The sequence below is a fragment of the Caretta caretta genome, chromosome 3, assembly GCF_965140235.1.
Source record: "Caretta caretta isolate rCarCar2 chromosome 3, rCarCar1.hap1, whole genome shotgun sequence".
Taxonomy (NCBI): Eukaryota; Metazoa; Chordata; order Testudines; family Cheloniidae; genus Caretta; species Caretta caretta.
The window spans coordinates 96,614,092-96,631,601 of record NC_134208.1 but is presented as its reverse complement, the minus strand read 5'-3'; the positions used below and the strand labels follow the sequence as shown (position 1 = coordinate 96,631,601).

The 17,510-nt window shown below is 41.9% G+C and overlaps 1 protein-coding gene across 3 annotated transcripts in view; it reads right to left on the bottom strand.

The window, feature by feature from the left end:
* Positions 1 to 17,510, bottom strand: part of TPD52L1 (TPD52 like 1) — an 84,596-nt gene that overhangs the window by 11,991 nt on the left and 55,095 nt on the right. For all 3 annotated transcript variants that reach the window (XM_048844641.2, XM_048844642.2, XM_048844643.2), the window contains exon 4: positions 9,280 to 9,381. In XM_048844641.2, the coding sequence (XP_048700598.1) occupies positions 9,280 to 9,381 (102 nt within the window). The remainder of the gene's footprint in view (positions 1 to 9,279; positions 9,382 to 17,510) is intronic.

Sequence of the window (17,510 nt, the reverse complement as noted above, 5' to 3'; positions counted from 1 at the left end):
TGCATCCATTTCTTGACACTTGGAGAATGTGGATCAGTTGAAAGTCCTTCAAATATACCTTCTTTAAATAAACTTCACCTATCTCTGTGTTACATAATCAAACAAATACTTGGCATGTACCAGAGTTGAGAGCATTAGTCCACTAAACCTTGTGCTGGCTCGGACTGTTTCATCTTCATTTTAAATCACTGTCTGAACAGACTTTCTTGGGTTCAATGAGACAGCACAGTACAACACACTTACAGCCAACAAGACTGGGTTATAGGACATAATTTTTACTGAGAAGAAAAAAGAAATTTTAAAGGATAGTAAAATAATAATAATGAGCATTAATGTTAAGAAGCTTGTGTTTTCAGAACTGCCAGCCAGAACAGTGCTTAGGAAAACAGGAATATATCTGCAGTCTCTAAATCCACGAAGCTGCCCTAAATACTGTTGGGAGCTGGTCTGGCATACAATTGGTCCCAGGACAGGGGAGCAACATATGGCTCTCTTGTGCCCTGTGCATATGGGGCATAGCTGAGAATCTAGGGCCATGTCTCCTCATTCATATTTATTCTCCTCCTACAACCCAGCCCTTTTTTACCATGCCCTCATAAAAGAGTAAGGAAACAGGTATGCAAGGGCCTTCATTCAGCATGGAGGGCTGTGACCAATGCTTAACTTTACCCTTGTCACTACACATAGGTTACCCTAGTGCTCCTTGTTGTGTGCTGCACAGGGACTTCCAGAATCAAAGCCTTTATATTTTCTCAAAGGAGGTGTTTGATTATCCACTTTCCAGATAGTCAAAGCAAAGAGCAACTAAGTGATCGCCTTCCCAAAGCCCTTGTATCCTTTAGGGACTCTCTCTCTTCCCTAGACGTATCATTCAGTATCTGAAAGTTCTGGAAGATATCCAAATATCAGCTCTACCAACACACATTCACAGATATTCCAATTAACCCCTTAGCACCAAAGGGAAGAATTTCTGGGATTGAGTGCTAGGGTTTTAAAGACTTCAAGGAGATCCTGTCTGAGACAGTCGAGATTTACATGACCTAGTTTTGTATCATAAAACAAACTCCACCAAGAGGTTAATATTAAACTGTTATCCACAGAAAGTTTGCAGTATATATAATTGTCTCTCTCATTTGCACTTAGCTTAAGCATACTGAAACACAGCTAGTAGAAAGAAAAGGAGTACTTGTGGCACCTTAGAGACTAACCAATTTATTTGAGCATAAGCTTTCGGGAGCTACAGCTCACTTCATCGGATGCATACTGTGGAAAGTGTAGAAGATCTTATTATATACACACAAAGCATGAAAAAAATACCTCCTCCCACCCCACTCTCCTGCTGGTAATAGCTTATCCAAAGTGACCACTCTCCTTACATTGTGTATGATAATCAAGGTGGGCCATTTCCAGCACAAATCCAGGGTTTAACAAGAACATTGGGGGGGGGGGGGGGGTTAGGAAAAAACAAGGGGAAATAGGCTACCTTGCATAATGACTAAGCCACTCCCAGTCTCTATTCAAGCCTAAGTTAATTGTATGCAATTTGCAAATGAATTCCAATTCAGCAGTTTCTCGCTGGAGTCTGGATTTGAAGTTTTTTTGCTGTAAAATAGCGACTTACATGTCTGTAATCGCGTGACCAGAGAGATTGAAGTGTTCTCCGACTGGTTTATGAATGTTATAATTCTTGACATCTGATTTGTGTCCATTTACTCTTTTACGTAGAGACTGTCCAGTTTGACCAATGTACATGGCAGAGGGGCATTGCTGGCACATGATGGCATATATATTAGGGGTCTGGAACACATGAGTTATGAGGAGAGGCTGAGGGAGCTGGGATTGTTTAGCCTGCAGAAGAGAAGAATGAGGGGGGATTTGATAGCTGCTTTCAACTACCTGAAAGGGGGTTCCAAAGAGGATGGCTCTAGACTGTTCTCAATGGTAGCAGATGACAGAACGAGGAGTAATGGTCTCAAGTTGCAGTGGGGGAGGTTTAGATTGGATATTCGGAAAAACTTTTTCACTAAGAGGGTGGTGAAACACTGGAATGCGTTACCTAGGGAGGTGGTAGAATCTCCTTCCTTAGAGGTTTTTAAGGTCAGGCTTGACAAAGCCCTGGCTGGGATGATTTAACTGGGAATTGGTCCTGCTTCGAGCAGGGGGTTGGACTAGATGACCTTCTGGGGTCCCTTCCAACCCTTATATTCTATGATTCTATGATGATATATCACATTGGTGGATGTGCAGGTGAACGAGCCTCTGATAGTGTGGCTGATGTTATTAGGCCCTGTGATGGTGTCCCCTGAATAGATATGTGGGCACAGTTGGCAACGGGCTTTGTTGCAAGGATAGGTTCCTAGGTTAGTGGTTTTGTTGTGTGGTATGTGGTTGCTGGTGAGTATTTGCTTCAGGTTGGGGGGCTGTCTGTGGGCAAGGACTGGCCTGTCTCCCAAGTTTTGTGAGTGTGTTGGGTCATCCTTCAGGATAGGTTGTAGATCCTTAATAATGCGTTAGAGGGGTTTTAGTTGGGGGCTGAAGGTGACGGCTAGTGGCGTTCTGATATTTTCTTAGTTAGGCCTGTCCTGTAGTAGGTGACTTCTGGGAACTCTTCTGGCTCTATCAATCTGTTTCTTCACTTCCGCAGGTGGGTATAGTTGTAAGAATGCTTGATAGAGATCTTGTAGGTGTCTGTCTCTGTCTGAGGGGTTGGAGCAAATGAGGTTGTATTGCAGAGCTTGGCTGTAGACAATGGATTGTGTGGTGTGGTCGGAGTGAAAGCTGGAGGCATGTAGGTAGGAATAGCGGTCCGTAGGTTACCGGTATAGGGTGGTGTTTATGTGACCATCGTTTATTAGCACTGTAGTGTCCAGAAAGTGGATCTCTTGTGTGGACTGGACCAGGCTGAGGTTGATGGTGGGATGGAAATTGTTGAAATCATGGTGGAATTCCTCAAGGGCTTCTTTTCCATGGGTCCAGATGATGAAGATGTCATCAATATAGCGCAAGTAGAGTAGGGGCGTTAGGGGACAAGAGCTGAGGAAGCGTTGTTCTAAATCAGCCATAAAAATGTTGGCATACTGTGGGGCCATGCGGGTACCCATAGCAGTCCCGCTGATCTGAAGGTATACATTGTCCCCAAATGTAAAACAGTTATGGGTAAGGAGAAAGTCAAAGTTCAGCCACCAGGTTAGCCGTGACATTATCGGGGATGGTGTTCTTGATGGCTTGTAGTCCATCTTTGTGTGGAATGTTGGTGTAGAGGGCTTCTACATCCACAGTGGCCAGGATGGTGTTATCAGGAAGATCACCGATGGATTGTAGTTTCCTCAGGAAGTCAGTGGTGTCTCGAAGGTAGCTGGGAGTGCTGGTAGCGTAGGGCCTGAGGAGGGAGTCTACATAACCAGACAATCCTACTGTCAGGGTGCCAATGCCTGAGATGATGGGGCGCCCAGGATTTCCAGGTTTATGGATCTTGGGTAGTAGATAGAATATCCCAGGTCGGGGTTCCAGGGGTGTGTCTGTGCGGATTTGATCTTGTGCTTTTTCAGGGAATTTCTTGAGCAAATGCTGTAGTTGCTTTTGGTAACTCTCAGTGGGATCAGAGGGTAATGGCTTGTAGAAAGTGGTGTTGGAGAGCTGCCGAGCAGCCTCTTGTTCATATTCCGACCTATTCATGATGACAACAGCACCTCCTTTGTCAGCCTTTTGATTATGATGTCAGAGTTGTTTCTGAGGCTGTGGATGGCATTGAGTCTACAGCTAGTAGACTGCATTTAAGCACTGCCTTGGACTAAGGGTGATGAATAAATTACACCATTCCAGTCTCAGGAGGCATTGTGCTTCAGAGATACCCTTCTCCAGGCTTTACACTTACTTTGGAGTGGGTGGGTACAAATATGTTGCTGGTCTGTATCGGTAGAAGACGATAACACCCTCCCACCAATTCAGCCGATATGCTGAGCAACCACAGTTCCCACTGAAGTCAGTGAGAGTTTCAGCTGTTCAGTACCTCTGAAAATCAGGCCACTTATTTAAAAGCCTAAATATGGATGCAGGTGCCTCACTTTGAGCATCCATATCGGGAGATGTCAATTGTAGCTAGAGCTGCTGAAAAGTGAGGATTTTTCCCCTCAAAAAATTTTTTTTCCTTCCAAAAATCCCCTTTAAAAATTTTCCCTGTACGAAATTTAGAAAATATGGAAAACTGTTTCAGTTCCCACTTTCCTAAATTTTCTTATTGTTTCCCAACTTTTTTCAATTGGGAAACAGTAAGAAAAACGAGAGAACATGGGGACATTGCCACTATATGCATTTTGCACTTTGTTATAGTTTGTCAGCTGGAAATGGCTCGGAAGCACTAAGACAGTGGGGGAAATTGTGGAAAAAACGTTTTTTGCTTTTAAAAGTAACATTATCAGCAATTTTACTCCTTTCCAACTGGCAAAATTTAGGGGACAGTAACAAAATAGTGGATTTCCCCTGAGTTTGACTGGTTTCTAACTGGCAAAAGTTGGAAAAAGGCAATTAAATTGGGAAAAACCTGTAGTTTTGAAACAAAAAATAATCCACAAATTAAAATAAATAAATAAATCTTTCCCCCCCCCAACATATTTCATTTATAAAATAAACTGGAAAATGAAAAATTTCCTTTTCAATGACACCCTATTATCTTATGAAAACCTTATCAACCAGAAATGGTTTTGATCAGCTGTACCTGGAGCTTTTAGTATATAAAGTTCACACATCTAAATGTAAAGTAGTATACGTCTTCTTTCCCCTCTTTACATTCCTGCCTGCCTTCATTTTTTTTTATTGCCATTTTTAATACTGTGACAATTTGAGTGAACTTTTTCCCTGTATTGTAAGGGACTATTATTCGGTGTTGAACCTCCCATACACACAGTGATTATGATGTTTAAAGGCAGACTGAATAGAAACAGGTGTGTTTGAACGAAGATGAACATTCACCATTCTTTAAGGATTTAAAAAGTTGCACATTTTTTCCTTATTTCTGAAATGCACAAATGCCTAGAATAAACTGGCAACACCTAACACAAAGCGGCCCTAACTTAATCCTAAGGGAGAATTGTAATAATAATAATTTTTAAAACACTAAAAGAAGAAAATTAATTCTGCCAAAACCAATAAAAAAGGAAAAGGAAAACTGCTCCAGAAACGGCTATAATTCTTCCACACTGATGCAGGATGTAAACTCCCGTATCAGTTAGTTGGGATATTACATTCTATAATTAATGAATTTTCAACTGGAAAAGAGAAATACATGCCAGTTTCCTGTCAGTGGTCTTAAAAATCCAATGTATTTCTCTAAATAATTCTGTACAACCAAAATAAACCCTGTGGTGAAACAGTCTGCTATATACTAACAACACAGACTTCTCAAATGATCTCTGCTGGCTTTATGATTAGGGACGTGGCTCAGTGCATGTTGTTGGGCTACATGTCTTCTTTCACTTTATGCAAGATTTTAAAGGACGGACTCTACCATCCCATCAGTCCATACCCATGGCTAGTGTACAAACTAAGGGCTAGATTGCAATTTGGACTACATACCCCTGGCACAGCACAAAGGGGAAGTAAAAGCATGCCTATGCTCCTGAACATGGGCTAGCCATATTGTGGGTGTGGGCGTGCCGGGAGAAGCAGCATCTGCTACTCCTCCAGTTCACAGCAAAGGGGATTGGGATGGCATGGTCCTGGAGTAGTCGAACAACATGCTATCCCTTGCTATGGGCTTTTTCCTTACGCACAATCTAGTGCTAAGTGACACAGGGGCTAGATGCTACAAAGAGTACACAGAGTTGGTCAGCAGCAGGAATCAGCCACACTATGCCTTACAACACTGAATGTACTGCATGTACAATACAGCAGTCACACAACAGAATCCAGTATTGCTAGAAATATAGGCAGAACAATTAAAGACTAGGTCATTCATTGTCACACTGAACGAAGCCAGGACAGTTAAAGATAACACACATGACAAACCAACCACTGCTGAGCTCATGGATTTGGGTGTGTTATTGAACATGACTGCATGGGAGTTACTGGCATATGATATTAATGTCACATATCCTGACCAAATGTATGGGCTCTGGAGTCTCTTGCTGACGGATTTAGTAAACAATCACTCTATAGCACTGGTTTAGCTGCCAACACCAGGACCTGCCCACAGTATTCTTATAGTAGCGAGACACCTACCTACCATGTATCTATGCAGTAGGCACTATTAACACAGTCTGATCTCCTGCACATTGGGGAGGTGGTGTCCATTACTGTTTGTGTTATTCTATGGCTTCTCCACTCTTCTGCGGTTTAACAATTGGACTCCTGACCTTGTACTACCATACGGACACAGGCGCTGACTTATATTTTTCCGGATGGGTGCTCCACCCCCACTCCACCTTTTCCTGCCACACACTACACAATGCTGTCCTTCCCAGTGCTTTCTCTGAGAATTCAGCTTCTTGAGGACAATAATGGAACATGACTTAGGGGAGAGTCTAGCACAGACCTTGCTCCACTTTACATGCTATTTGCACTACTTTTGATATGTGACTTTTTTTGTCCATATCATCAGGGGTAATCATGGTGGAATATTCTTTTGGATTATCTACTGGGACCCTTCATCTTCAGGGGGAAAAAAAGAGTGGGTGGGGGCTTCTGACAATGCCATGCAAAATGATCAGTCCACACTGGGCTCAGGAAACCAATGGGAGGCATGTTCTGCTAATATGAGGCATTGTGAACAAAGCCAGGACAGTTAAAGATAACACACATGACAAACCCTGTCAGCCCTGGCTGTGGAGATAATTACTGGGTGAACATTAGCCATTTGTATCTGTAGTGCAGAAGGCCAGATTCACTCAGCCAGATTCACACATGGAGAACAGTGACTTGAGAGACAAGGAGGGAAGAATTTGTGAAAAGTCATACGGTGCTGAGACCTGACAAGATTCTTGCATTTTACTGTAGAATCTCCAGTACTCTAGACTCTATCCCTATGAGACTAACTTCAAACCCAGTGCAAAGCACAAGGACAGGGATTTTGACTGGGAGATGCTGAGTGGATGGAATCTTCCCTACCTGTGATCAGGTGCCAGTGCAGAGACTGGCATAGTCACACTACACCACTGTTCTACGTTCTGGATTATAACAGTGGCAAAGGGCTTGTCCATTATTCGGAGGTTGTGCCCAGACCCTGGCCATAAGCCTAACATGCCACAGCCCCAGCCCCAGCAAAGCAGAGCTCAAGGGGTACAGATTCCCCTTACACAGCCTCTGGCCTCTCCTCTCTTCATGCTGAACAGCAGCAGTGGTTCTGGTGCTTGCTAAGCCTTGCTGTGCTGGGAGGGGGCTGAGAAGGGAGTATCAGGATTTATCAAGCTTTCAAATTTAACAAATAAGTAGCAGAAAAACAAAAATAAAACCCCTTATTCAGCTGCAAAGAATTATACACAAAACATTCACAGCAAAACCTGCCTGCATTTGAAATACTGTAAATTGGGTTAATGCTGCAATTTAACTATATTTGCTTTAGTCATGCATTGCTCAATTACACAAAAATATTTGTGCGGCTCTTATTCTGTAATTGCATCTGTGAGGGTTTAAGCGTCTATGTGGATCCAATGGCAGGACTGGAGCCTTGAGCAGTTAAGCATGAAATCTGGTTGCACTAGTCTACCAGCAATTGAGAAAAATATACTGCAGACTTGATTTCCCCATTGTATAGTGATTCAATTTTTAAAAATAGATCTATTTTGGGGTTTTCAATAGTGCTACCTTTTACAACTATACAGTAAGTGATTCAAAGTACAATAGTATCTTCTACAGAGCTCTTCCCCCTGTAAATATCTCAGTGCTGGTGAACTGAGTTGCTATCAGATCTTTAGCCTTTCTGCTCAATTATGTGATTTGCTCACACATTTCTTTTGAGTTAGTCCACTAACTTTCCCTTTGAAAGGACAGAACAAGGCTTTTTGTGCTAGGACTCATCAAATCTAAAGTGTTAAGAAATGTAGTGTCTGCAATACAGAAAAATACATCACTACAAAAAGCCTATTAACTAAAAATGCTGGAGGAAAAATTCTGTGCGCCTACCCTTTTTTAAAAAAAACACTTCATATTGTTTATAGTTCCTTCCTTTGTTCCTTTATTCTGAGAGATCCTAGTGAAATTAACCTTTTTAAAGATACACTTGTCAGGTAGCTAAAGCACAACACTTTGCTGGTAAAAAGCACAGATCCTAACATTTTCATAATATTTATATTTTCAATTAAACTTCTTTGGATCTAAATACTCCCAGCAGTGTTTGCAACCAAAATTTTAGACTTGTGCTAGCATGTGAAAACTGGAAAGTGAATCTGAAATTAAAGTCTGGTTTATATACTGATTAAGCCCAATGAAATACAAAGAATAAGCAAACAGTATTTTAATATTCTTTGTTTTAAAAATCAAAGGTACCACTAGTAATTCTTAACGGGTCTGAGGACCAAGATGGGCAATATGAGGTTCCGCACTAGTGGCAAGTGTCAGACTAGGTGCCTTGTTGCCCTTTCGGGCTAGAAAGAGGAGTTTTAGATCAGTGGAAAGGGAAGATTCCCAGAATCCCAATGGGTCAAACAGTACTTGCTTCTAGCTCTGGAAAGGCCCAAGATATCAGATACATTTGGGATTCTTTAATTTTAAATTCAGGCTAACGTCTTGACCTTGCAAAGAGATCCGTGTGCATGTGTGTGTCCTGCAAAGAGTCCCACTGAAGTCAACATGACTCATGTGGAAGAAAGGGTTTGTACCTTCACCTCTCTGCAGGCTCCATATTTTTTTATATTACACCCACTGTATTTCTGGAGTGAGCTGATGAAAGTGCCCAAAATGCTTTTCAATTTATGTTTCCAAGAATAGTTCAGACTGAGGCCTGTGTTCGTAGAAAGAGGTCCGTCTCTAAAATCCCATTTGTGAATAAATTAGAGTAGTGAAAAGTTAGCTGCATTTTCCCCCACTTTTATCTATACACCTCCCTAGGTTTGCAAAGTTATTTAGAAGGGATTCCAAGTTGCAATACCTTTTCTTTCTACCAGGATTCATAACAAATACATTTTAATACACAATTTTTTCCTTTAGGCTGAAAAATGTATAAAAATCACCACAACAAGCAGTATCAGTAGTAATACTTTAAACCCTAATTTTAGAAAGGCAGACAAAAACCTGCCATGTATTTTATCTCCCTCCCTGCAAAATAAAATCAGAAGTGAATTTCTGTACCTCATATCTCCAAATTTCTTGCTGATGGCTGTTCCTACATTGCTGATAGCTGCTGTTGCCTTCTGTCCTGCATGGCTCAGAGTTTCGTGTGTTTTCTTATAACTAGAAATAAAAGCAAAATAGTGGTAAGTTGGTCATATAAAAAGAGACAACAGATGCTCATCTGTGCTGCAATTCATTTTCATTCTCCATATTTCTAAACTTGAAAACCATTTCTACGAAGGGTTAAGAATGGAGATGGTTTGTCAGGTTAAGGTGTGCAATGCATGATTCTTACGCAGCTTTCCAAATGCAGGCTGGCCCTAATATGGCCATATTACTCTCCAGTGGAGTGAATCCCTCTCTGGGTCCCCCTCAGAGACCATATCCTTTAAATGGGTTGGTGCCATCCATTTAAAGGTGAAATGCAGTGATTCATTATACACCTTAAATTCTGGAATATATTTTAATATAATGAAGATCAAAACAGTTTATAGAAATATCAGACACTATTTCACTAAATCCATCATTGTAAAGTGAGGGGGAAATTGTCCCTCAGCAGCAGCTGATATAGTATTGTACAGATATACATCCCAGCAAAAGTCTGAAGATACAATGTAGGTTTCTAACCATCAGAGGAGTTCTGGAATGGCCTTCCAAGGGAACCAGTGGGGGCAAAAGACCTATCTGGATTTAAGATTAAACTCGATAAATTTATGGAGGAGATGGTATGATGGGATAACATGATTTTGGCAATTAATTGATCTTTAACTATTCATGATAAATAGGCCCAATAGCCTGTGATGGGATGTTAGATGGGGTGGGATTTGAGTTACTACAGAGAATTCTTTCTTGGGTATCTGGCTGGTGAATACTGCCCATAATGCTCAGGGTTCAGCTGATTGCCATATTTGGGGTCGGGAAGGAATTTTCCTCCAAGGCAGATTGGAAGAGGCCCTGGGGGTTTTTCACCTTCCCCTGTAGCATGTGGCTCGGGTCACTTGCTGGAGGATTCTCTGCTCCTTGAAGTCTTTAAACCATAGTTTGAGGACTTCAGTAGCTCAGACATAGGTGAGAGGTTTATTGCAGGAGTAGGTAGGTGAGATTCTGTGGCCTGCATTGTGCAGGAGGTCAGACTAGATGATCATAATGGTCCTGTCTGACCTTAATATCTATGAATCTATGAATGTATGACTCAAAACACATCTTCTGTTTGAGTGCATGGGAAAAGCAAGGAATCTCAAAAGCTGTTGTAAATTTTGCTACAACTTGACTTATAATTTATATTCCTGGACACATCATCATCATCAGAGCTGATCAAGTAACAAAAACAATTGAGTTGAAATTTTAGCACTTTTTCTTGCATTTTTGGTCTAAATACAAAGTTCCTATGAAAAATCAAATTTTGAAAAATGTCAACCAATATTATTAATATTGCAATAGAAAACATAAGGTGTGTCGGCACTACACTTACAGGAAGATACAGTCCCTAGCCACAAAGAGCTTGTACTTTGCCTTTATTAAGTATGTCATAGCCAGTAAAAATCAGGGTGATGACCAGCACATTTATTGTTCTCTGTACAAACACACACACTCCATACATGTGTAGTTTTATATATATATATACACACTCTATATAAAAACTCCCCTCAGTTGCTCATATACACTGTCATTGTCTGTGCAATTTTTTTTTTGTTATCTGCAACTATTAATCTTGTAACCTGGTATTTAATCCTTACATCTTACTTTTTTAATTCAAGTGTTGCTTACTTAGGGCTTGATTCTGCTCCACTGAAGTAAATGGTAGTACATCATTGACGTCAATGGGAGTAGGTGCAAACACTTATCGCTTCAGAAAATTAGCTTAATTTTCTCAGTCCTACTCTATATCATTGGACTATCAAAACAGCTTCATATTTGACTTTTATATATGTGTGTATATATATATATTTATTTAAAACACACCCTAAAATGTTTTACTTATCTTTTCAATTAGGTAAAGTAATGCCAATCTTTTGCGTTGCACTTTGTTATTCATTAGATACTGAAGGAAATAAAAACGCTAGTAAGATGAAAAAAGGCTCCTGAAGTAATCTGGACAGCAGATGCATATTCAAAGCAGTTCTGAAATCTTTCTTAAATCACTCATGTAATGTATGGCATGTGTGTTCAGACACAATCGTCCTAATTCACATACTGCTGATTTATAGGACATGCTTTGACTTGTCATGCTTTCATTCCCCCTCAATGCTGTTTAACCTACGACTTGTGAAACAGTTTATCATTCCACTTTTCTGCACTGACAATTCTTTTGCTGAGCAGACAAGTTCTGATCACATTAAAGCCGCCCTCTCTAGAGTATAACATGACGTTTTCAGTGAAGCAAAATAAGCCCCAAATTAGGAATAATGACCTAACAACAAATGAAAGCACTTACAATAAATTACCTTATACTCGGTCTATGTTGGTGGACAGGAACATGAAAGCATTAATTTTGTTGGTCTTATTTATCCTTTCAGCACATGCAACAGAAAAAAACATAGAAAACCATACACTGGAGACCTGTTGGGAAACCTCATTGCCTAGTTCCTTCAGCAGAAAATTGTTGTCTTACTTCCTATACATATGAAAATAATATAGCTTCGGCGGGTGGGGGCCAATGGGGACAAAAGAGAGAAAATAAAATAAAATTTATTCACATTTACCATATAGTATGTCATATATATTACCCACATTACCTCCATGCTATGTCTTTTATAGCATATAATGATAAAAAGCAGAATTAAGAATTGCCAGGCAAATCGTGCTCCTTACTCTGGTAAAATCTCAAACTTGATTACTTCATTTTTTCCCAATGAACACACTTTGGTTATATATACTCTGTCCCCCCAAAGACAAATGTTTGCCAGACGATTCAGCAGGTGACAGTTCTAGAACTTCAGTGCTCTGCTCCTGTTCTCAGTAAGTGACTTTGCTATAATGACTGCAAGTGCTGGAGAAAAGAGCGACTTGCAAAGGAAAGAACAGGGATTATGCCTGGTGGTGGTTTTCTGGGGTTTTTTAATGATATGTAAAGAAGGTGCAAAAGTTAGTTTGTTTTTAAAAGGGTCTCATCTCCCCTTCCCACTCCTGCTTGTTTTTCACCTTAGAAATATCAAGAATGTCACATTTTTTGGTTTGAGTCTTCCATGTGTATTGTGAGCTCTCTCAGCACTGTATTGAAAGGAGGCGGGTGAGAATGTTGAATCTTTAACAAAGCAATCTTTTCTCCCAGCTGCATATTTAGATATTGGAGTAAAATGGGTGTTACCAAAAACATACAAAAGCCAGAGAGTTTTAAACATTTTTAACAAGAACTACTTCCCCTCACATTTTATTATGTTTAATTGCTTGGTATCTCTAATACCATAATCTTCCCAGCACTTCTCCACAGACCTGCTCCAAAGTCCATGGAAGTCAAAGGAAGGTCTTTCCAGTAACTTGAATGGGCTTTGGATAGAGCCCCAGCTGTTTAGAAAGCCTTTCAGGGAAAAAAGGTAGACAATGTTTTACTTTTCAACATGATAAACAATTTGGGGGTGAAGGTGGACCATGAAGAAACCTTTTAGGCCTTCTGTATACAACCAAGAAGCTTTAAAAAAAAGGGGGGGGGGTACAAATCCATTGTTTTCCCTCATTTTTAGGTCACCTTTCAAATGCACATTCAGGAACCAGGCTTGCTAAGCAGACCTGATATCTGGCCTTTCAACCTCCAGGTCATCAATTCAAATCCACTGCAAGTTGGTGACAGAAGGTTTTATTTGACAGTTGATTGATAACATCTGCCAAATAAGTTGGCGGTCTCATTCAAATTCACAGCAGACAGATGCTCACCTCACAGAATGCCATCAAAACTGGCTCCACAAGGGGGTGCCCCAGCAACGAGAGCAGGACTGAATAACCATGGCGACTGAAACCTCATCTTAATAGGGTTGCCAACTTTCTCATTGCAGAAAACTGAACACCCTTGCCCCACCCCCACCCCTTTTCATAGACCCTGCCCCCTGCCGCCGGCCCCAGAGTTCCCATTGGCTGTGGTTCGCGGACAATGGGAGCTTCAGAGCCGGCGCTCAGGCAGCATGCGGAGCCTCCTAGGCCACCCCTGCACCTTGGGGCCGCCAGGACATGTCACCACTTCCAGGAGCCATGCAAAGCCCGGGCAGGCAGCCAGCCTTAGACCCGCTGCACCGCCAACTGGACTTTTAATAGCCTGGTCAGCAGTGCTGACCACCACCCTTAGGTGATGCCAAAGCCGGGGTTCTAGCACACTGCTGGAGCAAAGTAAGGAAGTTCCACTTAGTGTGACAAAGCTCTGTCCTTGCCTCCGTGAGTCCTGCATTTCCTGGCAGATTTTGCTAGCCTCAGAGGCTCACTGTGACCCTCCACGTAACCCTTCTCTCTCTCTAGAGAGAAGGGTCACAGTCTACTGAGCCATTTTCATCATAAGCCAGCGAGGGAGATGAGAAGTTATCCTTCCTTGCACAGTCTCTGTCTCCCAGTCTCAGTGATTAATGAGGGGGCAAAGTGGGGGGGGGGAGCCCGGGCCCACCCTCTACTCCGGGCTCCAGCCCAGGGACCCTAATAGTATCAGCTATGGTAGCTGACCTTTTAGAAACATGACATGTACAATTCCCTGGGCTACTTGCCCCACAGCAGCTCTCACTTCCTCAAGCTCCACTTCACCCTTACCTTAGGGCCTCCTTCCTTGTGACCGATATGGTGTGTACTACTCAGTCTCTCCAACAGCACAACTTCCTCCCACAGCTCCTGACATGCACACCCACCTGACTAACTGGGAGGCTTTTAACTAGTTTCAGTCAGCCCCTGATAGGTTGATTGGGACACCTGAAGCCAAGCATTCTCCCTGCCTTCTGGAAAGTTAATTGGCCCCAGGTGTCTTAATTGATCTGGAGCAGCTGCCATTTCACTTATCCTGGTACCAGGGATTTATTTAGCCTGGAGCTAATATATCTATCTCCCACTACTCTTCTATAGCCATCTGGCCTTGCCCCATCACATTAGCTTGTAAGCTCTTTGGGAGCTGGGACTGTCTTTGTTTTGGTTTGTATAGCGCTTAGCACAATGGGGTCCTGTCCATGACTAGGGCTCCTCAGCACTACTAAATAAATAAATAAAAATTGCTGCTTCCTGTGACAAGATTTTTTCTTTAGGTAACTGGAAAGTTCGATTCTTTAGCGCTGACAATCTGGCACCTTTTACAAAAACACCCAGGTCTCATTAAATGATAGTATGTGTTTAAAATTGAGAGATGCTATTTTATTAAATTATTCTTTCTAATTTGCCTTATTTTTTTAAAAAAGTGATTCTCCCATCACTAATGCCAGCTTTATACCTATGTAATTCAAATGATATCAATGAATGTTCTCTAGTGCAAGAGAGAGCAGGATTGGGACTTAAAATAACTTTTTACAGCTCTCAGCATACAGCTATGTGGATTGTCTTTATTAAAAAAATCAAATATAAACATTTTAGCATCATGGAAAGATTCATTCTTTCACAGTGGAAGCAAAATATACCCCAAAAGAATGCATTTTTGCACATTGTGGTTGAAATCTTGGCTCTGTTAAAGTCAACAGAAATCTAAATTTCCTCTCCAAGGCACTGCTACTGTGTGCTAGGTTGATGCTGAGAGTGACCAGTATGTTTTCCCCCCGCTACATAAATACCAAATGCAATGGATCACATGTATCTAATGCTCCCCCCCACCCTCAAAAAAACAAAACACACACCTGCCTGCCACATGGAATTCACTCTAACCCAGGGGGTGGGAAAACTTTTTTGGGCCGAGGGCCACATCTGGGTGGGGAAATTGTATGCAGGGCCGGGGCAGCGGGTGTGGTGTGCAGGAACGGGCTCAGGGCAAGGGATTGGGGCAGAGGAGGGGTTCGGGGTGTAGGAGGGGGGTCAGGGAAGGGAGTTGGGGTGCACAGGGGTGCAGGGTGCAGCAGGGGACTCAGGGCAGGGAGTTGGGGTGCAGGCAAGGAGTTGGGGGTAGGGGCGCAGGAGGGGTGAAAAGTGGCTCCGGGGTGGCAACGGCATGCACTGGGGCGAGGGCAGGCTATGTGCAAGCCTGCCCTGGCCCCACGCAGTGCCACTCTGGGAAGCGGCTGGAACCACATCCCTGTGCAGCCCCTCCGCGAGCTGCCCTTGCACTCCTCCAGGTACCTCCCCCGAAGCTCCCATTGGCCGCTGTTCCCCGTTCCCGACCAATGGGAGCCGGGGGGGTGTGTGCCTGGAGGCAAGGGCAACGCACTGAGCCCTCTGCCCCCCCACCTGCAGGGGCTGCGCAGGGACACAGTACCCACCACTTCTGAGAGCGGTGCGGGGCCTGCGGCACCACAGGGGGCAATCCCTTGGGCCGGATCCCGCCCGCGGGCCATAGTTTGCCCACCTCTGCTCTAACCTCTACTTCTGATCTATCACATACACCTCAAAAGCCCCTGGAAAGTTGATAACATTTTATAAATATGCTGCTGATTAGAGACAAATTCAGAGGCTACAACCCAAATTCGTCAGATTCACACACAACAATTGATTTGTATTTCTAGGGATTAGAGGTTATCCCAAACTGACCAGCCAAAAGCAACATGCAATTTGATGGCTCTTTTCAGTAGAGGTAAAATAAATTCCATTCTCTCTGCCATCAACTTACCTTGGTCTTAAATGATTACATTTTCCAATGCTAAGCTCCATGCTGTCTTAAATAGGAATGCTTTAATGAATCAGGGCCATAATACAGATGAGCATAATTACAAGGTCCGCACTTCCTGATAGCCATATAAGGAGCATGTCACAAGGGAATTCATTTATGGGTTTAATGTAGCTGGAAGCCAAGGCAAGAAACCTCTAGGAAACAGCAAGTGTGTTATTTAACAGAGAGAGTGACTGTACTCAAAAAAAATCTCACTGTTATAATTTAGAGCTGAATATTTGAACAAAACAGCTAGTACACGCCTTTTCTTTTTCACATGAGTATAAGCAGCTCTATGCCACAAACCACCCAGGTGTCTTATCTACGTATGTATTGCAAGTTCTACACATGGCACTGAAATGTTAAAAGGATAATCCCCAAATGCCTGTGTCCAGCAGAAAAGCACTTTAGTTAACAAACATAAATACATAGAAGACGACAAACTCTCTCATTTGTGTCTATAAAATACTACTTTGCTTAGAGCACACGTTCATTCTAGGGACTAGATGAAATAAGGCAGATTGTCAGTCTGACGAATATAACTTTTTGTAGATCCCATAAGTACTCTGTTCTTCCTAATGTTTCTGTTAGGAAGAAGGCAGAATTTGTGTTCCTAATACTATAGATGTTATATAACACTAAATCCATCTAAGATGGTTATACAAATAGTATTTTTTGAGCTAATGACACCACCAACTCTCTGGAAAGCTGAGCTCAGATGTGGAAAAAATGGCAGGGCTGGAGTAGGAAAGCTTTGTGAAACTGTCAAACACTGACGGGAACAATAACGAAACAATAAATCAACAAGACAACAGGCAACATTGGCCATTATGGAGACAGGAACTTTAACTTGGACTCTGCTAAAATTACTTCAGGGTCAATTTAACACAGGGATGAAATCAAAGCTTTCTCCCCTCAGATTTTTATCCTCCTTTCAGATCACTAGGAGGCATGTAATATTTTTCACAAATGACAAGTCCACACAGTTTAGTGGTTTTGCCTCATTATACATGGTTACTGAATTCTATGTTAACCGTGCATTTGTTAAACATTAAACATTATTTGTTCAGATGCTTTTGGCGCCTCATAGTTATATGCATAGAAGTCTTTCTTTTTAGACCATGTCAATGATACTGGTAAGTGGTGACCTCTTTAGCAGTGTTTCTGACTTCTGGGGACATTATTACATCTCATCAGCATTAATAGCATGAGCCAACTCTTTTCAAATTCTCATGTAACATATACTTACTTGCTGTTTTTTTTAAATACGCTCCACAATTTAAATGATTTTCAGAAGCCTCTAAGGGTAGCAATGAAATTCAGTATTCAGATTAAGAACCAAGGCGAATTCAAATTTGCTCTGAGAAAAAAAGTGTAGAATAGACAGTGTTTATTAATTACCTCCTCGGACTGCCGAATGCTCATATCTGCTGAGTCATGTGATCTATAACAGCTTTTCACTATTGGCCTTCAAGCGACCACTATTTATAATTACTTGGTA